Genomic DNA, 26,029 nt, shown 5'->3' with positions numbered 1-26,029 from the left:
ATATTCTATGACCATTTAATTAACTTAGCTTCATAGTTTACTAATTGAATAAGAGTTGCATCATTAAAACTTGTTGCAAACTTGTCAAGCTTATGAAGCTGCAGCCATTGCAACGTAGGCGAACTAACTATTAACCTACGGAGTGGAGTGCATTATGGACTCTAACTATATTAATATACTGTTTAGAATAGTACATTGCAACGCATACTGTACTATACTACTGAATTGTACATACTAGAACTAATACCATTATCATGTCAGCTACAGTCTCAGATTGGTCCAACCTATTCAATACTTCTGATGGTAAAACCGCTATCATGTAACCCAAAACATACTTCAGCGCCCACATGTTTACAGTATATTGTATATTACACAGTTAATCGTAAGCAAAGCGCTCACTATGTTCGTTGAAAACTCCATGCTCGGAAAGTCCAAAGCAAGTATGCATAGCTCTGCGATGAGCCAACTAGTGCTTCCGTGGAAGGTTGCCGTGGTTATTGTTGATAAATCCAATGTAAAACAACTATTTCCAAGCATTATACATGCTATTAATTCTGCTAGTTTCGTGGCAATCGATCTGGTGAGTATCATCAAATTTACTGAGATTTGATATCTTCTGTACGTGTCGAACTGTTAAGGGGGAAATGGATTACTAGATTCCCGGTACATCCGCTAGATTAGAGTATAGTTGTTGTCTCATCGCAATTTGAACAGCAATAACTTTAGCTATAGATATTTCGACTATTCCAATCTTTTGTTATACGTATTAACGAATTAAGAGAATGGTGAAATCCACTGATATACGATAGCTGTAAAGTATTGTCCAAGTGTTAGCTTTGATCAATTAATTCGTGGTATATTGTAACCTTCTGTCTAGGAATTAAGCGGCCTCGGGAATAGAAAGGATCTTGGAGCGGCGTAAGTAGAAAATTTTTGAAAAATGCACTTGAAAAATTGTGTTATACCAATGAGAAGTGTACGCAATCATTGCAGGATTAACTTCTAGCATAACTATGGACCTATATATCATTCAGAGATCTTAAATAATTATAATTTACTGTAACTTTTTATCTACTGTACGTAGGTTTATGTTCTACTATGCATGAATAATAATTATATAATATGTACAAAAACTGTGCGACTTACTGTACTGTATATCGTACTTTGTATACGAGTACTGTAGTCGTTATCAACATCACAGTTGATCTACTGTTACTTTATGGGAAATTTTCGCAATTGTCAGCTATTTCATCCTTGAAGAAAGTGCAATCAATATGCTGTCAATCTACCTGGTTGGTGTTGATGCCAAATTATACGCGAGTCATGACAAAAGTTCTTTATATTGCCAGCTCCTTTATGTCGAATCTGTTTGGTATTTCTGAAATAAAAATTCAATCACTAGTATGCAAAATATAGTATGCGTGCTTGCACATCGTTTAATGGCTCGCATGAAGTTTAGCAGATGCAGTAGAACGCATTTGGTTAATTTGAATAACCTAGATAGGCGATTAACATTGTGTAATCCATTCCTTTAGCTCGTTGGATGATCGATATAAAGTCCTCAGTCACGTTGCTGCGACAAGAGCTATCATAGCTCTAGGCATATCCTGCTTTCACAGGCTACAAGTATACGACAATGAAGACGGCGATGCAGAATATACTACCGTAATGACACAGACATTTAACATGATGACGCTGTGCGACGAAGCTTACACAGTAGATCCAGAGTCATTGCAATTTCTAGTACATCATGGATTTAATTTCAACCGACAATATTCATCTGGCATTTCATTTCGTAGAGGAAACGATAAGGTAAACAGGATAGTCTTAAAATATTTTTGTGGAATTTATTGTTTTGCTAGCGAGGTGCTATTGCACTACTAGAGATGCAGTATTATTCATTACAAAACAGACTATAACAATATATCAGGAAATAATCGCAATGTATTAATCTTTATTAGACCGGTGATGAAAATCCTAAAATTGGAAATTACTTACGTCGATTACTCTTGGAACTCATCAAATCTAAAAAGCCTATTATTGTTCATAATGGATTAGCCGATCTAGTCTTTTTATACCAAAATCTGTATTTAGAGCTTCCTTTAAAATTAGACACTTTTGTTGCTGACTTATCTGAAATGTTCGAAGGCGGTATCTATGACACAAAATATATTGCTAGAGTGAAAGGCGATGAAAGTAGTACATATCTACAATATGTTTTTAGAAAACTGTAAGTGGCTACGTGGTTATGAAATTTATGCTTTGCATATAATTTTTCTTATTTGCAGTAAATTGCTAATGTCAGTCATATATAAAGAATTTTATTATTTCACTATTTGCACTACAGGCAAAGAGAAAATGTGCAAAATCGCAGTAATAATGACAGACATATTATAACAAAGCAGTGTGATTATCCAAAGATACTTCATGAAAGTATTGACTTGGTGGATTGCTCTGTTTTTCCATTCGATTCCGAGACCAATCTTAGCAGGCCGGTCAACGTGTGCCAACCGTTTGCGGTATGTAAGCAAGTGCTAATTTTTAATCGTAGTATTACAATTGATTAAATTTTACACTGTAATTTCTTTATTCACGTAATTGAAGTACTGTAAATTAGATTTAAAGGAGTTGATAGGAAGCAATTTTAAATTTTACCACTTTCTGACTTTACTAACGTATAAGAATGCTTTAGTTGCAATGATCACAGCACACACATATTATTTGATTTAATATAGAATAAAGTGGATATTTGTACGTGCAATATAAAAATATTTGTATCATTGACTTTACGGCAATGCACAATAATTACCGTACCTTCAGTTAATTCTAATTAGCTTTAAAACGAATGATACTGTATCAAAAATCCTCTTCTACATGGAGGCGTAGTTATTAAGAAAAATAATTAAATATAATCGATATTTTGTAATTAATCCGATCTTGCCATCATTTCCATTATCGTTATAATGAATAAATAAAGTCGTTACTCAACTTCTGTTATCTTTCGCTAGACTCGTGGATACTGTCCATCTGGAATAGAGTGCAACAAATCACATAACATAGACGATGTATTATTTATGGAAGAACAAGCGTTGACAAATAAACGATCGAAAAAGAGAAAGATTGAGAATGATAACGGTACCATTTGCAATATTATACGTACGCATCATTTTCTCACTCTGTATCAGGTCAATTAGCGATAGATTTATTTGTTTTCTGTTGCTACACACTTAGGTGAAGCCACCGAAAAAGCTAAAAGTGAAACTTGTAATCAAGTAAATCGAAAGCTCTTACTTCATCGTTCAGGAATCCATAGAGCAGGATTCGATGCGTATATGACTGGTTTCATTTTTGCTTATTATTCTTTTAAACACAGTAATCAAGATAAAGAATTGACTGAATCAGTTTCAAAAATACTAGGATTAAGAGACTGTCGAAACCGAATACATTTAAATAGAAAAACGATGCCACTACAAATTGTAAAAAGTCAATTTGCTAAGAGTTCCAATTTACATAAAAAAAAATTGAAAGAAATTTGATAGGAAGATTTAGCATAATTTCTATTTATTCGAGTGTAAGTAAACTATTACTACCAGTTGCAACTACGGTATTCTAATAGCATCTCCGGTGATTATTATTATATCTAATAATTTGACTCCTAGTTGAATCTAATGTTACAACCAATTAGGAACAAATAATAAAATTAGTACTCGACCAGTATACGTATTCAAGACACTACTCAATAGATCTAGTAATACAGTATCAAGACGTACAATGTTTTACTAAAAGTTACGAACCATTACAGGGAACTTTCAGCAAAGGCAATCGATGTGAAACATATATAAATTTAGCTCAAACATTTTATATAGATTACGTTTTGCAGCTTACATAGGACAGTTCAATTTTTGAATTACTATTTTGGTAATAACCTACAGTTCTACATTGGTAACATATTATTAAAATACTTGTAAATAAACTAGATTTTTTAACTTTTAATGAATATAATTATGGGTAATACGGTCTACATACGCATATGCAACCTTAAATATAGACAATAGTGTCCGGATAAGGAGCTTCAAAATATTTTAGAACTATTCACTAAACCACTGAAGAAGGTATGTCAATAAATTACAGTTAAATGGAACATTTTCCCCTTCAAAGATACATCAAAAAGCAACTTTTCCGAGAGTCTAACGGAAATACTTTTCGTAACCAGCAAACAATAAAAACAAACATTGCAATCGAAATTTTCTTAGCAACGCATGCAACCAGGTTTCGCTTATTCGAACAATTAAATCGAGATGAATACCTTACACATGATTAATTCAATCGGACAAAACTATAAACACAATTTTATGAGAATTCCAACAACATTCATTCTTTTAATGTAAGTATAATTTAGATTAATGTTATTGACATTAGTCTTCCTTGCTTTCTTGTACGGATTCTCTTTCACTTTCAGTTGACGCTTCCTACATGTGATCAAAGTACAGTACAAGAATAGCATCTAAATCTATACATTCATAAGCTTAAATACTCAAAAATATCAATATTACACTCCTTACTTGAGTAATTACATCCAGTTTCGCTTTCTTCACATCTACATTATTATCTTCATCTTTGCGCTAAAAGTGAGCAATTCCAATGGAAAATATTTCATAAAAAACGTAAAAATGCTCTAACGTAGAGTAAGTGAAATGATAAAATTGCCTAAAAAGATAGCTGAGTTAATTGAAATCTTTGTATCTCGGATACATAAATCAAGTTTACCTTTCTACGAACCAAGTGATTAATACTTGTCGCCTGTGCATTACCAGAACTAGAAGATTGCATACCAAAATTATCACCAAGCGCAGACTCCATTAATTGCTTTACGCTGGCAGCACTACTAGCAATTAACTGTCTTTTTTCTTCTTTTGCATCCTCGATCTAGCCAACAAAATTTAGTAGATAGTCTTAAAATAGTACTCTTATAACAGTATTATCCAATAACGATGACAACATTTCACGTCACGATTATAGTAAAACAAGTACACTATTACCTTTGCATTAATATCTGGAATAATGCTTTGCAATTCTTCAACTTCTCTCCTCTCCTTGGTTAATTCATCAGGTTCTACGAAGATATCACCGTCAAACTTCAGTCACAGTTACGCCCTTTTTCTATATACACAGAAATCTCAACTTTTAAGTGATCTTTACTAACTTTTTCCAGTGCCACCATGATTCTCGATAACCTCTGCAAGGTTTGCTAAAGGAGTAAATTTGACAAATTAATAACACAATTGGCATTACACAACGGCATGTTATTACCGCTTAAATCAGATCATACAAACCTAATCTATTTTTTACAACAGCAACTGCGCCAGTAAAGGACTGTTAAAAGAAGTTTCAACAATTTATTAATTTTATGTATTTTACGTTTACTTCAGATTTAGATAGAAAATAGCTGGGAGTATAAATGTACTTACTTCTACCGCTTCATCATATTGTCTGTTGTATAAGTAGGCTAGGGCAATATTATAATGTCTACCAAGTAAAGGAATCTACTCCCTTTTTATCAGCAGCAAATACGCATAATTACATGCAAAGTACATTATAATTGATTTTAAAGATAATTCACGTAAATTGCTGAGGAAGTAAATAGAGAAAGGATACGATAATGATATCAGTCTACTATCTGACTCTAACGTCTGCAGTTGTAAACTTAAGGCACTTTTAAAGTCAATAATAGCTTGATCATATTGCTCTAAAAAATTTACAGCCGTTAAAAAGTTAGTTAAATTAAATATAAGCATATCAGAATAACCTAGTTCGACATGGCCTTACCGGATTCTAGACCAATTTGTCCCAGTTCGAGATAAATTTCACTTGAACGCAATTTCGAATCCTTATTGTCCTTCCTGAATATTTAATTCACAAGTAATTACATTGTGCTGGTAAAATTTAGATACTTGCTAATGTTTCCGTATGAATTTTTTCCTTATTGTAGATGAATATTCTACCTCGAGTAAATAATACGTGAAAGCTCCAACATTTCCCAAGCTAACTGTAAAACATTGGTGTCTCCTGCATCTTCTTTTCCTTGCTGATTCGACGATAGTACGTAAAAATTCGTAAAAAATTTGTTTTTAAAGAGAAAAAAGGTCACCGCTACTACTCATATGCAAAAATTATTAATTAATTAATTATTTACATCTTCATCACCGGAATCATCATCAACTGCTTGGGGAATTTGTTCTTTCGCAATATTATCTCCTATGCGTATTGTAAATACCACGTGGAAGGTTAGATCATCATTTACAATGAAAGATAAACTGTAAATAAATTATAGTTGAATAGGGCCAACCTGCATTGGTATCATTGTTACCACTGCAACATTCACAGTCATCTTGACTTGAGGATCCCCATCCAGGGTCAAGATTGGCTGTCGCTACTGCATAAATTAAAGCAAAGTTATGAAAGACATTATAAAATCTTGTAAGAATATAGTTCAGGCGAGTTGGCTATTTTAAAATATCAACTTCAATTCCTTAGGACTAAACCGTTGTACGTATATACTACTGCACTACAATAATAACAAACCTGGTAGGGCAGATACGTTATTGCCATCGCTATCTTCACTATCATCAGCATCCTCCGCTGCAGCTTTACCTAAACAATGTGGGTATAGGAATATTTGTTATATACTGTAGATTATTATTATATAACGATACTACGGGTATAATACAATGAAAACAGTGTTTTATACTCATAAACTGATAAGTTATCATCATTATTGTCTGTTCGGTCATCATATACTGTACTACAGTGTACACATGAATAAATAGAAATAGATCATACCGGTAGCGTTGGTAGGATCAAAGAGGCTTGCATCTTGTCTTTATAATAATACGGATATATAAAATAAGGATTAGTAATGTAATCAAAAAATGCCACCAAATGTGTTGAATTTCCGACTCCCGAGTAAAATTATTACACAGGGATGTGCCTCGAATAGATTTCAAATAAAAGATTGGTAAGCATAATATATGATAGAACTCTCTATGGTGTGCTTTCACACAGTACTACGGCATAAAACTTTCACTCATAGTCAGTACTAGGTAATATAGGTCCGTTTTTAGATAGCATAATTAGCATACTAAATATATATAACTAATTATTCATTTATAACGAAGGAATAATATGATAACAACTGCAGAATGTATTCTCACCTCGCCAATTCTAGTAGTGATCTACCATAATAAAAATAAGCTTCACCGCATTCGTCAGCAACCTGGCCGTATTTGGCTGCTCTATGATTGATTATAAGGATTACAAAATAATTTAACTAACAATTTCCATCTAATGTTCTACATAATATCCATTCCAGTCAAAACAACATCCTGACTAAATCATCACATACGCTTACACGTAGCAAGAACTATAATGGCTAATTATAGTAACGATAACGTTACTTATAAGTTAATTAAATTATCAACGCCAAATCCTGGAAATTTTTAACTCTTTCTTCGTAGCTGCATAACAAACTCATGGTTTTTTCCTATTGTACCAAATGAAATGCGGAACTGTGCCTTAGCAGAATGTAGGTGTATGCTGCAATTTTAGCATATATTCTTGTATAGTAAACTAATAGCCATCTAATTCAGAACCCACAGCACAGAAGTCAATCTCACCACACTCTTATATAGAAGTTATAGTACATCCATGTAGACTTGTACAGTAGTATAGCAATATCAATAGCAAATGTTAATAATTCTACAGCAATGCACAAAATAGTGACCCTAAACATGTCCCATTGATTACTTATCATCGTAGATGGTGGTCAGTTTTAACTTCCGCAACAACGCTATTAGTACTCATCAAAATGTCTGGATGTCTAGATATAAAGCAGTGGAATTATAGGTGGAAATTTTTCAGTTTAACGGCTATCTTTCACTACATAAGGGACAAAAACTGTAAATTCTTAGGCAAGGCAGAACTATTGGATATTGTATAGTAACGATAGTAGAGGTTCTAGTCCAATTAGTCCTTTAAAGAGCACGGTATAAAGTATCAAGTACGCACTATCAAGAATATCAACTTTTAGTTTATTGTTCCGGGCTGACTAATACAATGCTCTAAAAATGATAGTACACTGGATACAGCCATGCGGAAATTGCATTGGAATATTAGCATATACTGTAATAAGTTAACACGCTAAATAACTTGTACCGTATATTATTGTACGACCGGAAATAATGTTGCAACGATTGTTGACAGATTAGCCGTTTGGTAATGAAGTGAAATGGTTTTAGTCATCATCAGGGTCAGGAGCATTCCTATACACATTACAATAGATCAATCGATGTCGCTAACGCTTGCGTTATTCTACAGATAATTCAGCTAATCACACGTTTTCCTTCATCTATCATTTTAAAATTATTAAAATAAACTGCATCACTAGAGATGTCGGCATGAGTAGAAAATGATGATGAATGGCATGAATCGCATGATAGATATTACGCGTGAAATGAAGCTCAGCAGTCAATAGAATTTTACATCCATCACTTGAAGATAATATAATAGACTTAGTAGCAGGAGATTGATGATACCTACAGTTTCTCACATGCTTCTTGGAAGTAAGTTGTTGCTACTTCAAAATCTTCGCAATATAAATGTCTTTTACCACGTGTAATCAGTTCAGCAGGTTCATCGCTACTAGAACTTCAAAATGGAAAGTAGTAATAACATTACACTGGACATGAAATCACTTTTCCCTCCATCAACCACGACACCGGTTACTTGAATATCTATAATCGGCTATTTCCACTATTTTATACCTTGATGATACTATAGCACTACAACTCTTCTACTGTACCTGCTCGAACAAGGAACATCTGCAGCTCCTGAACTAGAGGGCTGTAAAATTTCTGGATCACTCATGGCTTCCCTTTCTCCAATCAAGTGGCGCTAGATGGTTTAAGATGACTACCAAAGAAACGATGACGGTCTGGGCAGGCCGTACGAGTTCTACTGTACAGTGTACAGTACTAATACGTTTGGCTCGAACTGTCTAAAAGCTGTACAGTATATACTGTACAGTAAGCTGTACTGTATGCCGTAAGTATGGAGTTTTTGTCCGGGATGCAGTTGTCGTGGAGCGTGAGCTGAATCATCATACTGTAACTGGTCCAGCCGTCGAGTACTGTATCGGAGCCATACCGCAAATTCATACTCTACTGTCTTACTATGAGAGCTGTTCGCGTATCAAGAACAGCGTTAAGTTTACGCTGGCCAACTCGTCTCCTACCATGCCCATGGTAGTGGTACAGGTAGAATTCAATAGCCACATAATACAGTATAAGCATTTGCACTTGTTTTGAGAACTAGCACTATATTGTATCATGATTGTACTCTACATACTGCATAGCCAATATTTTCGCGGTAAAAAAAAAATCATGGAAGGAGTAGTAATTCCAATGTCATCAGGAATCGTAATTCGTCAAGTTACTAGTACTACTACTAGCAACAGACCGTACAGTAGTGTTTACTGTATAGATACTATATAATTTGATAGATTAGAGCACAGAGCAGCGCTATATATCAACCTATCAACCGCCACCATTCTTTCTGTAAAAGACGGTACGATGGATCGATTTAAAAAAAAAATGAATTTTTCTCCGCTAACGATTCAGTAAGACATCAACTCAACTTAATTGTCAACGATATAGTTCAATAAGTGTACAATCAATTTAAATACGTCAAGTGATGCTGATTATGATCCTATAGCTTAGGACTATATAGAAATGCAATGCACTGAGTGACCTATGTGATTTTTCTCCAGTTTTATACGGTTCGGAGCAGAAGCAATGAATGTAAATAATTAAAGAATTTTTTTGCAAGGAACCATTTTCGCGCCATCTACTAAGATGGGTAGATTTACGCATGCTCGAACACTTTTTTCATAATCCATTTATCTTATTTTTAGCAGTCCTTGTCTATGCTATCGTACTACTGAATAGGACACTATACCTACATACAATTATGATAATTATCACTCAGTTGTACATTGTACAATGTATACTACGGTATCATGGACAGCTGGACACCTACAGTAAATAAGCGAGGGCCTCTTTTAAGGTGCATTCACACGATGAACTTTTTGCAGGACAGGACTCGAGACAAGACAGATGATGACGTCATCTATATTCCTGTACCTGGTTAATAAATAAATTAAAATATTACAATCAAATTAAAATTAATGAAATTTTTAGTACTGTACATTTGCACATATATACAGTACTGTAGCTGTTCCCATTTTTGGTAGCTCAGTAGAGTGGTACTGTACCGTTAATGTCATACAACTCCATGCCAATTTTTCGCCAATTATCGGCCTTGGCCGTTCTATCCCTATATCTAGGGTGGCAAACCCTCCATAGGACTTCATGATCAGCCACCTATACCCGTTAATATTATTAAAGTACTACACATTAATACTTATATTTAGTATATAAATTATCATACCTTGACAATTACGATTACCTCAGCAATTAATTTCTTAATTTTAGATACGGTCCATCTAGGTGAAGATGGACGCGTGATGACCTCTTGATCGCTAGACCATGTATCGCTATCCATTTGAATCAATATGATAAAATGATGAACCTCAAATGTAGTCTTTATACTGCATTAAATTAATTAATTATTTTTTAGTTTTAACTACAGTACTATACGTGTGAAATACTGTAGAGAATCACATGACCTTTCTAGGCCAACCACAGCGCAGGGTTGCTACGAGAGTCCCTGTCTTCCAAAGACAAAATATAAATTTTTCTATTTTGTCCTGGAGTCCCAGCGGGACTCTGGCCTGTTTGGGACCACTACGTCACGTTTAGCCCCTGTCCCTCGACTGTCCTTGACGAAGACAAAAATACAGGATTTGACTGGAGTCCTTACCGAGGTACAGCACCTGTACTAAAACAGTAATGGTAGAAGCTACGACACGTACAGTCCTTCGAAAACCCAAATTGGCCCATATAATATCTAATTAATTATATACTATATAATTATAATTAATCAAAATTGGTAACCTAGTTTATTTTAATATACAAGTTAGTTCTATTTTTTTCATATCACTATATGCAGCGTTAGAATATGATTTGAATGATCGAAGTTTAACAAATCATTGACAATCAAGCAAATGCCCCTTAATTTATATATATATCTGTACAACGTACAAAGTACATTAGAGACCATCCGAAAATATTGAAACTACTTACAATAGTCTGATATTTTCGGATGGTCTAATTTGCAGTCATGCCTGAAGATACTGCTGTTCTTGCCATAGAAACAACTGTATTTCACGGCAGTCTTCAAGAGCATGATAATACTGAATACTCCAACTTGGAAGCTGAGCTGAAAGGAGTAAATCGAAAGTTCCGACATCAAATCTGAATTGTTTTCATACACGCTGGCAGATAGATATCTCTTACTATAATAATATAAAAAGTAACAATAAATTAAGATTTTCTCTTTTCTTTTATTTAGATGAAGAAATGGTTATTGCAGAAGATTATTAAACATTAATTAAATCAAATCCTCGGTATCAATGATCTACAACGAGACGAAGAAATCCTGATAGCATAATCGGTATATACGTTATGTATGTTATATATATACCGACTTATGAATGCTACAATGCTTAGTAGCGATGTTAATAACAAGAAAAATAATATTATAGAATCATGATTTATATCATAAGTCAATGGCCAATATAGAAAGGTATAACAGAGCCTCCTGCACATGTGTCCTATTGTATATTCGTATATACCAACTGCTAATAGGCTAATAAAGACAAAAAATATAAAATTTCGCAACCATTAGCCAGGCTAGATGAAATCATAGCAAGTTATCAAATGCTTGATTAGTTCTAACCGCTATATGGAAGTTTCGTCTTTGGATCTGACTTGAATGACTCTGCCATAAGTTCGAATATTTTGTTGCACTCTTCCTTTCTCTTTTAAGTAATAATGCAAAAAAGCAATTATACCCCGCTGACCATTCTATAATATCATCAATTAAATAACATCCAATTAGTAATTTAATATTGCAATATATTCACTTTCGAATAGGAGAAATAATTGAAAGCAATGTTCCTTTTCGGCTATAACGTAGACTGGAATACTATTTTTTCCTAGGCCAGCAAAAATGTAAATCGCACTTCACAGTAGTCCTTACGCGTAACGAATACATGTCCTTTCATTACAAATCTGATTTATAAAATAATCTAATCCAGAATTGGATGTATTTAATACTTTTGATATTCATAAAATAAACTGAAGAAGCTTCTTATACTCGTTATTTGGCAAAGATAATTATATAATCGTATCAAGCTATGTCATCATCATACCATTATTTAATGATTAATTTTATCCCCCTTATGAAATTGGAACCTTATCAAGTAGACAAGAAACCCTTGAAGTCCTACATTAACAATCATAAAATACTACGTGTATATAATCATTTCATTATTGCTAACGATACCGTGCATTGTACCTCTTGAAGATATACAAATTAAATCGTGGAGATACAAATTTATAAAATAATGCACAACTGCATGCGTGCTATTTTTCGTGTCATAAGTAGATTGCAAATTCTGTAATTCGTCATCTTGTGAATCGCGCAGAGTAATACCATTTTTATCACATATTTACTATCAAATAGTGTATTTTACGTCTTTACGAAATATAAATTATTTCATTGTAATTCCAATCAATAAAGATATCCATAACCAAAAATGCTTTGTACTCTAATATCCATAAGTGACAAAGCAGGTTTCTTTTATCCACTATCTTATTAAGCACATTAACACATGGCTACATTAACATCATGCAACGCCTTACTACCCACAATAGGTTAGTTACTTTGAGAAATTCTTGATCTTCTAGAAATCCGTGCAATCAAATAATTTGTGTCATCTCAATTCCGATTCATGAAATAATAAATAACTGCACGTACTTTATGGCTTTCGATGTCTCAAGTAGTTAAAGAAATTTTGGTGCTCGGTATTCCACTAATTACACAGTGTTATATTATTATCATATTACTATCAGCGATCAATGTTACCTCTTTAAGAAATTCTTTATCATCCTTAGCTAAGTTGCCATTGGTCGCTTTTAAATACGAGGTATTAATACCTATCGACCGATTTACGTCACTAGACTGTATAAAAAACAAATCCAGACATTAGAATTGCTATAAAGTACTACAGGAGCATATCCTCCATTAATTTAAATTAATAACAAAAACATTGTAAAATGCTTTAAAATCTTGAAATGTCCTATCTTACGCATAATATATAGATCGATGCAGTATCATGTAACACATATGCGTACCTTTAAAAACCGACTTCTACCGTTTAGTAATAACGTATCCTATAGAAAAAGATAAAGATAAATTATACCAGCACTTTAAGTGTATATGGGCTGTATCAAAGTGATATAGCAGCCCGTCGGCAGTCTGACACATTTGTCTCTCTTCAATCTATAGAAGAACTTACTATTGTTGCTATGGCAAACTGTGCTGGCCCTTTAATTGCAGTTCGATAGTAACCAAGATGATCATGTTTTAAATCGATAAAATTTTCTTGCTCCAAAACGCTTTTTTGCAAATATCGTAAGGATAACTAAGATAAAAGGATGCTATTATTAAGGACTGAATGCATTGCAGCGATATTCGTGCACTAAAGGGACTAATGCTTTATGTTATTGTTTAATTTACAAATAGTACGAGTCAAAACGGAATAACGCTGCTCTACAGTAGAAAAAAATTCAATTTTAAACTTAAATAATAATTATTAAATTACCATTCCTTCTATTTGGCAATCCTCAAGTCTTTTTAAAAGACTATCAAGGCCTTCTGGACATACTAATCGTATGAAATGCTCTTGATCTTTATATGTCTTTATGGAGGAAGGAAAATACGTTGTGAATATCATATACTGAATACAACAATTTAGTCATACCAAAATTAAATATACTGGTAACAAATTTTTGAAATGTAAGTTGCTTTGTAAACACAGAATATAAGGGTTCACATTGATATCTACCCACGTATACATAATAATCAACTTCATATTATATTTACAAATTTCCTACATAAATTAAATGTATAATAATATTAACTTGCAGCTTCTATATCTCTCAGTATTAATTTAGTTAAGAAGGATTTCGACTAAAATAAATGCCTTAGATGATAAATAAACCCTAATTAGAAGTCTATAATCTGCGGTACCGAAATTATACGAAAACTATGTTCTTAACCCAGTAAAAATTGTTAAATTATCCAAGCCACACCCCTATGATGTGGTACTAGCTCTAGTTTGCATTCTTTCTTTCCCTTTTCTACATCTTACGAACATATACGTTCACATTGTACTCCTGCGTGAATTTAAACTGGGTTAAAAAACATAAAATCAATTTATTCTTACTCTTCGAATGAGTTCTTTTGCTTCATAAAGCGGGTAACATGTTGTCCCATCCACAATTATTTTACAAGGCTCCAAAACCTAACAAGATATTTTAATCAAAATCAGAATAGCTTATAGTGCTTTTCCAATATTATGGAACATTAAAGTAAATCGATCAATTTGATGTAAACCAAAATGTCTAGTTAATTTATCCAATATAACAGCGCGCTAAGTGATATTACATGTTTTATCAATATTATTTACCTGAACAATGTCACTAAATGCGGCAAGTGCTTTATCTTTCTTGTCGCGAATACTCTCAGCTCGTAAACTAGCAAATTAACAAGCAAGATATTTTCAATTGTTATATTCACAATATTAAGATCTTAATATAATAATAAATCTGCGCCATATTAAGGACAATTACAACTGTACTGCATTAAACTTGTATTATAACCATAATTCAGTAATAATTATTTCCGTGTAATTTTTACTTGATATAATGTTGATAATATGACTTACAAGTCTTTAAATTACTGCATATTAAGTATTCCTACCAGCTTATATAACTAAACAGGAATAAAATATTGCCCTAGCAAAAGTAAATCTTTCGTACAATTTTAAACATAAAATTTTGAATTGTTACCTTAATTTTGAATGCTCAGATATAAATTTCTTAGGAACTGCTAACGATCCAAATAATTTTTTCTCTCGAGTCGATAAAACTTTGCAAAACATTCCATTACGGTAGGGAGAATACTAATATGCATAAGTAAGCCATAGAAAATATTTCATAGTCAATTATCACAATCATTCTGAAACTACTGAAATAAATGAATATTTTTACGTAACAGTTTTTATGATTATATTTACGGAGACACAACTATGTTGAATGAATATAAAGACTGTACGAAATGTTACCATAAAAAGGCATAACTCTATACAAATAGAAGCTAGAAATAAAATAAGAAAATGAAATGTTTATCATATTAAATTATAAACTTACAAGCATCAAACCTAAAGTTTTAGGATTAGGTGTCATTCCAAACCTATCTTCAACATCGTAAAATCGATCCATATCCGTAAATGGTTGCATTCTTTCGACAAAATGATCTTTTTCATCCATGGACAACCACCACCCTAGTATCGTTGTCATTATTAATATTATTATTACGTAAATTTGTAATATTCGTTCTATACATAGAAATTAAGCTGTTATACTTAAAATTCTAACTAGCGCATTCTATTTCACTAATTTTGAACATTATAATCAGTAAAATTGGCGAAAAATAGCAACAGATTTATAGGCTACCAATATTTTACTATAGAGAAATATGCATTGTAATTTGACACTTTAAGAAAAAAGTATTAGGGAAACTGCTGTTACAATCCCATCGTATTTACTTATAAATAATATTAATTGCTCATATAGAGCCTCCAAAAAATGAAATATTTTATACTTACCATCGAAAACATGGATAGGGTAATTACATCCAACACCACCATCAATATACAAATCATAATTAGCTGAATCTTCACCCCAATTAGAGCAGCATATACAGCAGTATAGACAACAAGGTATTTTCTTCTTTCGTATAATACAGTCATCATTTTTAACTCGATGATGTTTAACTCGAACCGCCTCATAATAGCCTATTTTTAAGATAAATGGCATAAATAATCCTTGCAGGAAATTCTTATTATGGTTATTAATCATGCATATTGTAATCCACTAAAGCCGCAGACCAATAGATTCATCCTCATATCTATAAAATATATTCCATCAATACGATAGTTCAATAGAGTATGCTACTTTGTAAAGTACTATTTTACAGTGTGCATGACCTTAATATTATTAATAAAACAATTTTCCAATTATTTTTGTAAATGCTTTGGTTATCGATGAGGAATATAGTTGATTCAGTATTGATTATAAATCTGTAGATTCATCCATATATCTCTACATTGACTAAATATAGTATACTATTGAATACAGTAAAATTCTATGATATGCAAGATCTTATTATCAGCAAAAACTAGTAAAAATATGATTACAAAAGGAATATAATATATCATTTTAATAATAGAGGGCTTATCAAATGTAAACAAGCTAATAGAAAACATCCAGGAACAAATGGTAAGGTTTAGTTCGGACTTTATTTTTCAGTTTTAGTTAAAGTAAATAGCAACATGTTATGATTATAATTTTATTTGTTATTCGTCAAAAATTTTCCCATTGCTTTGGACTAAAGAGTTGTATGGATCAGTCTTTGTCGAGCTAGATAATAATTAAAGATACCGTTCAACTTATTTCAGAGCTTTTATCTTGTTCTATAAAGTATTAAGACTAAGCTTTTAGATTTTATCGATAATACTATAAACAGAGCTTTCTATTCTATTTGTAAAAACTCAAAGAAATTAATACAATTGAATAGAAATAGCTATAGGATGTCGTTTAAGTGATTTAAATGCTTCAGTACTTGTATTGGCAATTTTCTTGCCTTCACTAAACTCTTAAAAAATTAACACAAGTATAAATAGATCAAGTAACACTTTAACTAATAAATATTCGAGAATTAATAGATGCAATACTTATAAATTTCAACATAAAGGATTAAAAATAAACGAAATAAGATTAGTTCATAGTTTTTATCCTATGTAACTAGATCCAAAATTATTTCAATATCAGAATGATACTAAATAATTTTATCCATTGTCCTCTTGCTATTAAGATGTTGTGACTAAAGTAGGCATCTAGATCATTATACTGGCAAGTGTATTATGATTTATCACTGCATGCTAGTATAATTATTTGTCATCATTTGTTATTACGCTATTGTTGATCGCAATCCTAAAGTTACAACAAGAGGTGAAAGGAATTCGAGATTACGAAAACAACATCAGGTAATCAACTTATTGATATGTCTAATATGGAATAACAGGTTAAAAATTATTATTATTATGCTAATGAAATGATCGAACAATAGCGAGTACAAGCAAGCCCTGGAGCATAAGTTGGCCTGTAAACTTAGAAGAATGATATTTGTTGTGCATATAAAGGATTCTAAATGTAAATACGAATTGAATAATTCAATACAGATTTTTATATATCAGTATATAATCATTATTTCAAAAATTATTCAATATAGAGCAGTAATACGTAAGGAATAAAACTAGACATGAGAGGTAACATTTCACATTATGCAGTTTTATTTCTTATATATTACTGTTGTATATTGAATAATTTCTTAAAATAATAAATACGTATAAATATATAAAGACCAATATTAAATTATAGAACTCCACTACGTAGGAAAGTCTGCCTAAACCTAATCCTAAGTAAGCGTAAAAATTGTATAATTTATTTACCACAACATGTTCAGAATTTATAATACAACAAGACAGAGTAAAGGTGTTGCAATCCCTTCCTTCAAATACGAGTATCGCTAAAATTTACTATTATACAATATTAAAAATCAAATAATTCCCTTGAAAGTAAACTAATACTATTGTTAGTTGAATTAATTAATGAAAATAAATGAGAAATAGGTTACATTTTGAATTAATTGAAAAAATTGAAGAAAATTATATCTTATTGAAAGGATAAAAATAGCGTATCCACGTAGAAAGTAGAACCCACGTTATTGAACTAGGATAAATGTTGTGTTTAAGCAATGGAACATTTTTAAAATTGCTTGATCGTTACTAATATACGAGTAGAAAACGATGCTATGACGTAATTTCGATCATAACATGAAGAGGGCTGAATTTAGATGTTCTTAGCTGTATTTAATAAACAAAATATATAAATCTGTTCGAATTTAACTACTCATGCAACTAAATATAAACCGACCTGGTATAGACATAGACATTCGAACCGCTTTATAAATAGGAAAATCAGGAGTGGTTTTAGGATGAAAATATTCCATAGATAAAAAATTGAGATTGGTTGCAACTATACATAGTTCGGTTCCATCGATATCGTATAGCTACAAAAGTAATTTTGAAAACGATTAAGAAGTTAACCAATAAATTGGCAGTTATAGTGAAAAAATGTTACAATATATAAGTGCATTGTACAATATATCAAAAATCTTTTCAAGTATAATATTGATTACAAGAGTTCAGGGTTAATATTGGAATAAATCGATCATCTCGATTATGATTACATCATTAACTTTTTGATCCTCTTTTCAAGTCACTTTTAGAATGTTTTAACCTTTTTAGTAATCCTAGGTTATATGATAATAGTGGAGCTATAATAATAATTTTATCATATATAAAATAGATTAGAAATAATAGTTCAATTTATACACCCCTATGACACCTCCGTTTATATTGTAAGGTTCATTGAGTAAATTAAATCTACTACAACTACAATAACTATAGTAGGCCTATCGCGTAACTGTCTTGTGTGTTAATAGAGCTAACTCATCCTCTCTGTTGAATACAGTGTATTACTGAAGAAATACAAGTTTAATAGTATAATCTAGAGACTATAGAAGCGATTATTCCAGAATCTATTCTACAAGCTGTCGATAATATATATGGTAACTTAATTATTAATATCTGAAACATCCAATACATTTTCCATTATTTTTATCCTAGCTGGATTTATATTTGCTTTTTCTGTTTTGAAACCCGGAAGTTAAGAGCTGGGACACGTGAATTTTATATTACAGTACGGAGAAAATGCCAATGCGTTATATACTATAGTAATTAAGTGTAAAGACTATTATGTGGGCTCTCCTTAAATCTATTCTATAGCTTTATTATCAAATATATGCATAAAGCTGCGCTATTTTCCCCTTAATATAATTATATCATTTTTTATCTTATTGGAGATTATATTACAACTCTATTAGATTTATCCTTCAAATGGATTGCCCAAAGACAACAATTGTCCTGTATACAGTACAGTAAAAACGGCTTTGATATAGATTATCGTAGCACATTAGCATAACTTATAGAAGCTTTTCATACCTCCAAGACTAATTACTAAAATTAATTTAGAGTATATGAGAACTTTAGCGGAATTACACAAATGGATACTTTCAAGTGCAAGTATTGATGAGAAATTTCGTTCATTAGATAAAAATTGCTTAAAGCTATTAGAAAATACGATACGATAGTATTATGCCTGGCAATGGATTATCCGCAAAAATTCTTATAAGTATATCTTATTCTAGTTTTATGAAAGTTCCACCGATTGCCACTGATAGATGAGTAAATTATAAAATCTAAAATAATTTAGAAGAAACTTAAAACATTTCATGATATCAAATTTAATGACTCACTCACTACCTAATCAAGATTGTTAAACCATTACTTTATGCATTAGTAATGACTAACATAGTAGTATTGAATCACAATTATAACGATAAACAACACTAGATTAGAGCTTATTTTGCAAATGGAAGAAATTTCAATTTGTAAGGAATGATACCGTGTAGTAGGTACATTCTATCGAAGTAAAGATGAATACATTGCCGTTAAAATTTTGTTACTGTAGGTAATTAGGGAAGCAACGTATTATTTTATCATTGATGGATATGGAACTGTTCAATAAAGTACCACCGCAACATACCAGAGCGCAGCAGTAGAAATTTTACTTGGAATGAAAGACTAATAATCTAAATCGATTGATCAGAACAACTGATAGAAAAGTATATTTAGTTAACCCGATGAATAATTCAATGGTAGATTACTAAAGGAGTGTAAAGGCGTTCACTGTAATCTAACGCGATCATCTTACTTGAGGCTCCAATTAATACATTTACGATCGATCAGGGTAAAGTAATTAGTTAAAACATAATTTATAAACTATCTAAATTTGATACAGGCAACAGTAAAGAGTTAGTGAAATAGCCATAAATTTCATGATAACAATCATAAGGCTTTCCCTATTTGCTGTACAACTTTCGGATTTAATGACAGTTAAGGTAAGTACTGGTAAAACATCTTACTGTAACCCTCTAGGCTAATATCAGTAAAACAAAAGTAGACGACTAAGGAACGAAAACGGTAAAAAACGCGGTTATTCAGTAGGTTATAAAAGCATCCTGCTTTACACTCTGTAATAGTAAAGGAATCGATGCATGACTTCCAAATTAGTATGACAAATAACAGCTTTAGCTCTTTATGCTACTTGTTGCATGACCACTTTTATTTGGCAGAGGATTCTCCAGTAGCTCTAATGGATTACTTTGTATTTTATAATACGGAAAAAATATACTGTCACAGTTTAAACAGTCCTTTACTATAATTTAAGATAATATCGATTTGATCTTTACCGAATCAACATAATCAAGCTAAGCTTGGATGTAAGGCTGGTAGGGTGTATTACTTGCATTTAGTAACAGTACGTACTATGCTATTATTGGATAGGATTTTAAATTGAAGTGCTATACAGTAACGATAATATCGTTCAAATTACGTTCTAATATGATGACTAATTCAAGATAGAAAGGAGCAAAAACCTGTTATGATTTTATCTTAAAGAAAATAAATATAAAGCAAACTTTCAAAATCCTGCATCAATATTATATGAGATTTCACAGTTATCTAATTCTTTTCCCTAGCAGTCAGAGATCGAAAGAATGCTGGAACTTGCTATTAATAACAAACTGATACATCAGCCATCAGAATTCATCAGTCATGCCACCCTTGGTAGTCATTGTTCAATAACCCCAACTGGGCATCGCTAATGCTTATTGTTCTATAATTTAATGATTAATTCAATTTGCTCAACTATCATTTTAATGTACCGAAAGTTTAACAAAAGAGCGACACCTTATAAATCAATTAGGAAAAACTAATTAATCGTCCGAAAAGACAAATAAAAATTTTTCCCGCAGCGAATGATGACGATTGAGAAAGGTCTTATTAGGATATGTCCACGTCTGACTAATTTTTTCTTGTCAACAAAAAATATGGTAACTTCATTATTTTCAAATAGGAAACTACTTGATTCATGTAGATTAAGTACCGGTAATTATAATTAAAAGAAAAATCGTCAAATAAATGTAATTTGGACATTCGACAATTGATCAACGAGGAAAATAATCGTCTACGCTATAGATGCTGTGTTACCTCTTTAAATGTAATTTGTTGACATCGATTCAGCGAATAGTTACTTTTAATTTTAGGCCCATTAGCAATAGCATTCTGAAACCATTTCTCTAATTTTTTACCGGAGTTCCAACCAGATTTCAGTAATAGTTTAGGTAACATACTAAAAATGCCAAACGTATGTTTATCTAAAAGTGATGTTTGATTAAAAAATTAAAGGCAGTCTACTTTAATGACTAGCATCTGGAACTACAAATTGATTTGTTCATATTGAGTATTTCAATTTCAACAATACATTAGTGCAGAGTTATATAGTATCCATAATCTCTTCAGCATAGACAAATTCTATGGTTATTGACTGTCTAGGATAACTAACTACATATCCTTTTATCAATTCGATAATATTGCAATAAGATTAGTGTTAGTGTGATCATTTTAAATTCAACATAGAATTAAATCAATTTCGCCAGCCAAGCTTAAAAATATGGTAGTTTGTACAATGTTATTCTCTTGTTTAAATTTCACTTAAGCGTTTAGGTCATGATGCATTCTATGATGAAGAAATTCTCGTCCTTTCACATCCTTACTAATTCAATCATAATTCTAATACGGACATAACTATACAAAAGTGGGAAGAAATTTTTATAATAGAACAGGAGGGAGCTGTTTCAAATTAAGAATAAAAATGGCGTTAACAGTTCTTGACTCCCACAAATTAATTTGTATTGTTATGTTTGGATAATATTTAAATTGCATTTATCAAATTAGACTGGAAAAAAAGGACAAAAATCCGCTATCAGTACCGCAATAATAATAAAATTACTCACAGAAGCAAGAAAATGTAGAAATAACAATGAAGATCTTAAAAACAGAGACTTAAAGGACGGCTTTTACTGTCTGATATTGATTCAGCTTGGATCTATGATAGGAGTGGCGATATGAAAGACATTATTTATTTTAAAAAAAGTATCTAGTGCCACTCTTACTTCTATATTAATCCCTCCAGTATGGCTACCGTATTGTTTCTGTCATTTGCTATCCCATTCTATTAACCTAGAAAGTTGTATTTGAATATCATTGATACTATTTCAGTTAACTAAGATGCTTATAGCCATCTTGTTTTAAGAATAGTATTTAGCGCCCATTCCTATTACTACAGCATTAATCCTATCTAAGATGGATGCATGAGGATATCACGAATATTATTTCGCTATCATAGTTAGTCAGAATTATCCTATTTTTTCCCATGCTAGATGATTACGTTCTAGTACACGCAGTTGTATTTAATTTAGTTAATCTCGAAATCGCGTTGAATTTCACAATGAATAGTTAATAAATAATTATTATCAATGAGCAGGTCAAGAAATGAACTAACAAAGTGCTCTATAGATAGATTTGTAAATAAGATTTATACTTACCCTCGGTAATTTTTCTAATATCTTGGCATAAAAATTCTTCAACATCGTCTACATCGTAGCCAACAGAGAGTAAAGCTGCAAGCATAGCTCCTGCACTTGAGCCAGCAAATCGCTTAATTCCTTGATAAATGCCAACCTTTTGTAATATCTGTTTAATGATCAAAGTATAATATTATAAGAATTTCGGGGATGGAAGGCCATTTCGAAATTCTGCTATAAATTTACTATTTAATATCAGTCAATAGATTCAAATAATTTATATTTATAGCTTTCTAAAATTTACTATGAAGGAAATCAAAACACATGATTGATCATTGTTTGACTGCAGTATGAGTCCGTTATCATGCCTGGCAGATTCTTACTATAAGGTAATTTCGTTTATTATCGTAAACGGCTATTATAAATGGGACGAAAGCAAAATATTAAACAATTTACTATAACTCATGGTAAGATATTATCAAGATTTAAATGTTATCATTTGCAGGCTTAACTTCAAAATTACTGCATCCTTTGCAATGATTAATTTGCCGACTGATATAATTATGAAAGCAATGTCTGAACTAATGTACTTAACCCTACAGTGTCATCATGTTACGTAATTGTTAGATTACTATTCATGAAGTTGATCAATCAGCCTGGTTAATCAATCTAAAGTTTTTAAGTTTTTAGAACGTTATTGATTCTTTAAAATAACCTGATCTTTTAGGAAATAGAAGCAGGAGAAGAATAACTGTTAAAAGATAAGAATTTAACATGATATTACCTTTAAAGCACCAACATAAGCGATACCTTTATAGCCACCACCACCAAATACTAAATTTTCAAATTCACCTGGTTGGAAGACACTATCCACGATCCAGTTTTCAGGTACGATACTGGCACGTCGGCCATTCGGTAAAACGCGTTGATACATGCTGGCATCAATGACTAATTTGTTGCTGTTCTATCTATTAGTCAATCTTGTAAGGATTATAGGTTAGCTGCCAGATTTAGGCTTACTCGACTAAAATAAGTAGATCGTGTTAATATCCTTCTACGTCTAGATACTAATCGACCAACGTAACCGGCAAACATCTCAATCTAGTCTAATACTGTAATCGAATGAATTGATAATGCCAAATACGGTAACAGTGTAAACAACTTATACATATCGGTATAGGAAGTGATAGCACCACAACAAAAGTTAGACGTTATCCTAGACAATTGATAATCTGCTATGATAGCTTAATTATCATCCTATTCAATATAGTAACAATAGCTTTAAATTAATTTAGAACTGCCATGGCAATAGAATTATCGAAATTAAAAAGGTAACTCGTTTACGAAAAGGAGGCTATATAGACACGAAATAGTTAAATTATATTAATAACTCAACAACGAATTGTATTTATCCCAAGGTCTTAGCATTCAAAGAGTTATGTACCATCATTTTACACATTTTAGATGCCTATTGATATAAGTAAAAATACAAAGAATAGATACCTCATTAATTAGTAAGTAATTATAACTAAATATCTGTATAAGGTCATTCAATTGTCTCTTACAATTCAAAATATTATTTTGTGCAATTAACAAGCAAGACCGATATTAGTTGCTGCACGTATTAATCAGTTGTAGAAAACAGTACATTGTCCTATGGAAGAAAAAAATCGATCAAGGAATTTATGTCAATCGCTTTATTATGTATATCTAATAATCGGAATGTTATAATTTTGCACAATTTATTAGAATAGATTATTGCTATCTAGTACTATTCAGTAGTGCCTATGGTATATACAATCTGCGAAAAAAACCATCAAAAAGTTTATTGTATTATTTTATTTAATGTATCCTATAGCTACATGTCGGGATTAATCTCTTGCCATACTAATAGGGGAATGTTATGCTTATTAATAGTCACATTAATTATATTACGCTAGATTTTAAGCGAAATCGATTAGAAAGCTTATATTCCTGTCATTATTTTTATGCATTATAGCTTTTTATTACCATTAATTTAGTGCGATGTACTAGGAATATCAAAATACTATTATTTGTTATAGAGACAGGCATATGTTAGAATAAGAAAATTTCGGCCGAAAAGCTATTTTATTATTCGCAATATTGCAATATACTATAATTATACAGGTATAGTAATTTCATCAAATTATTGAAAGTTCATTTTCTTTGTCGCGAAAAACATTTTGAAATAAGTTCTGGTCTATAAACGTTGGAAATTTAAAATCACTAAATACATCTATTGCAATCAACGCCGAAAGGTGATTAAGTTACTAGATAACACTACGGGTAGCAATGCTAGAAAGCGCAAGAATATACAGTACAAGACAAAACACGATACAAGATCAAATAGGCATGCCACAATCTTGTCTATTGTCTACGGTGTAGCCATTCATCATGATTTTATAACGTGAAAATTCGATCATAATAGCTGTGCTATCCTGCTATAGTATATATTCAAATTATATTAATAGTTGGATACCACCCAATATTGTATTTTATTATTATTTTCTTTTAGCTTTTGTTGTTAGCGTTAAACAATATCATCATAATAGCTAAGCTTACTGCATAGTAAAATTGAAAAGAAAAATTATCATTGAATCATATCATTTGTAGTTACAAAAATAGTAACCGATTTTATTACTGTTAAAATGAAGAGCTTATAAGATTTTAATAAATGTGATCGTTGTCTTTTACGATTTTTTCTTAATTTATAACAGCGCTGAAACTCATATCCGCTTTAATTGAAAGTACAGCAGTTGCTAAATAATATCCCACGTATGTTTTACTTAAATAAACTAACGAAAATTATCCAATTATCTATAAAATATAAGATTGTATTTCAGAGATAACAATATCTATATCTATTATTAAAGTGCTATTGAATCACATATAGATACTTTGGAATTTATGAATTAAGGTTTGAAGTTACACCATTATTGCTAAACGCAGCTGGATACTAAAATCGTGAGTGCTAGCTTCAACCAATATATTTCACGCATCAAGCACACCCAACTTTCTTTGATTCATTGTTGTTTTTCATCATACAACAAATAAATCTTAAAATAATGCGCAGTGTAACGATATTTCGCGCAAC

General features: G+C 31.6%; 3 protein-coding genes across 3 annotated transcripts; 1 reads left to right on the top strand and 2 right to left on the bottom strand.

Moving 5' to 3' along the window:
* Positions 1-442: 442 nt before the first annotated feature.
* On the top strand, positions 443-3,536 carry TRIADDRAFT_57787 (uncharacterized protein; the record flags this gene model as incomplete). The annotated part of the gene is made up of 7 exons (XM_002114181.1): positions 443-580; positions 878-918; positions 1,536-1,812; positions 1,962-2,230; positions 2,348-2,519; positions 3,009-3,135; positions 3,232-3,536. The coding sequence occupies 7 exons, from the start codon at positions 443-445 to the stop codon at positions 3,534-3,536; spliced, it is 1,329 nt and encodes a 442-aa protein (XP_002114217.1).
* A 705-nt stretch (positions 3,537-4,241) lies between these two features.
* TRIADDRAFT_64051 (uncharacterized protein) lies at positions 4,242-10,617 on the bottom strand (the record flags this gene model as incomplete). Its single annotated transcript, XM_002113859.1, has 20 exons — positions 4,242-4,469; positions 4,563-4,622; positions 4,768-4,926; positions 5,040-5,113; positions 5,204-5,248; positions 5,334-5,373; positions 5,469-5,526; positions 5,683-5,746; positions 5,827-5,900; positions 6,003-6,085; positions 6,194-6,255; positions 6,347-6,433; positions 6,583-6,651; positions 6,841-6,878; positions 7,212-7,292; positions 8,596-8,703; positions 8,858-8,949; positions 9,228-9,285; positions 10,342-10,436; positions 10,504-10,617. 20 exons carry the CDS (start codon positions 10,615-10,617, stop codon positions 4,416-4,418), a joined length of 1,515 nt encoding a protein of 504 aa, XP_002113895.1. The 3' UTR covers positions 4,242-4,415.
* Positions 10,618-11,565: 948 nt separating this feature from the next.
* TRIADDRAFT_57785 (uncharacterized protein) lies at positions 11,566-23,848 on the bottom strand (the record flags this gene model as incomplete). The annotated part of the gene is made up of 17 exons (XM_002113858.1): positions 11,566-11,592; positions 11,946-12,041; positions 13,105-13,200; positions 13,374-13,412; positions 13,538-13,663; positions 13,844-13,939; positions 14,003-14,131; positions 14,468-14,545; positions 14,711-14,777; positions 15,093-15,205; positions 15,453-15,586; positions 15,911-16,099; positions 18,300-18,435; positions 21,539-21,705; positions 22,936-23,083; positions 23,630-23,665; positions 23,699-23,848. 17 exons carry the CDS (start codon positions 23,846-23,848, stop codon positions 11,566-11,568), a joined length of 1,827 nt encoding a protein of 608 aa, XP_002113894.1.
* Between the last annotated feature and the right edge of the window lie 2,181 nt (positions 23,849-26,029).

The sequence above is a fragment of the Trichoplax adhaerens genome, genomic scaffold, assembly GCF_000150275.1.
Source record: "Trichoplax adhaerens TRIADscaffold_7 genomic scaffold, whole genome shotgun sequence".
Taxonomy (NCBI): domain Eukaryota; kingdom Metazoa; phylum Placozoa; class Uniplacotomia; order Trichoplacea; family Trichoplacidae; genus Trichoplax; species Trichoplax adhaerens.
The sequence above is the reverse complement of the archived record's forward strand: the minus strand, read 5'-3'. Positions and strand labels throughout refer to the sequence as shown.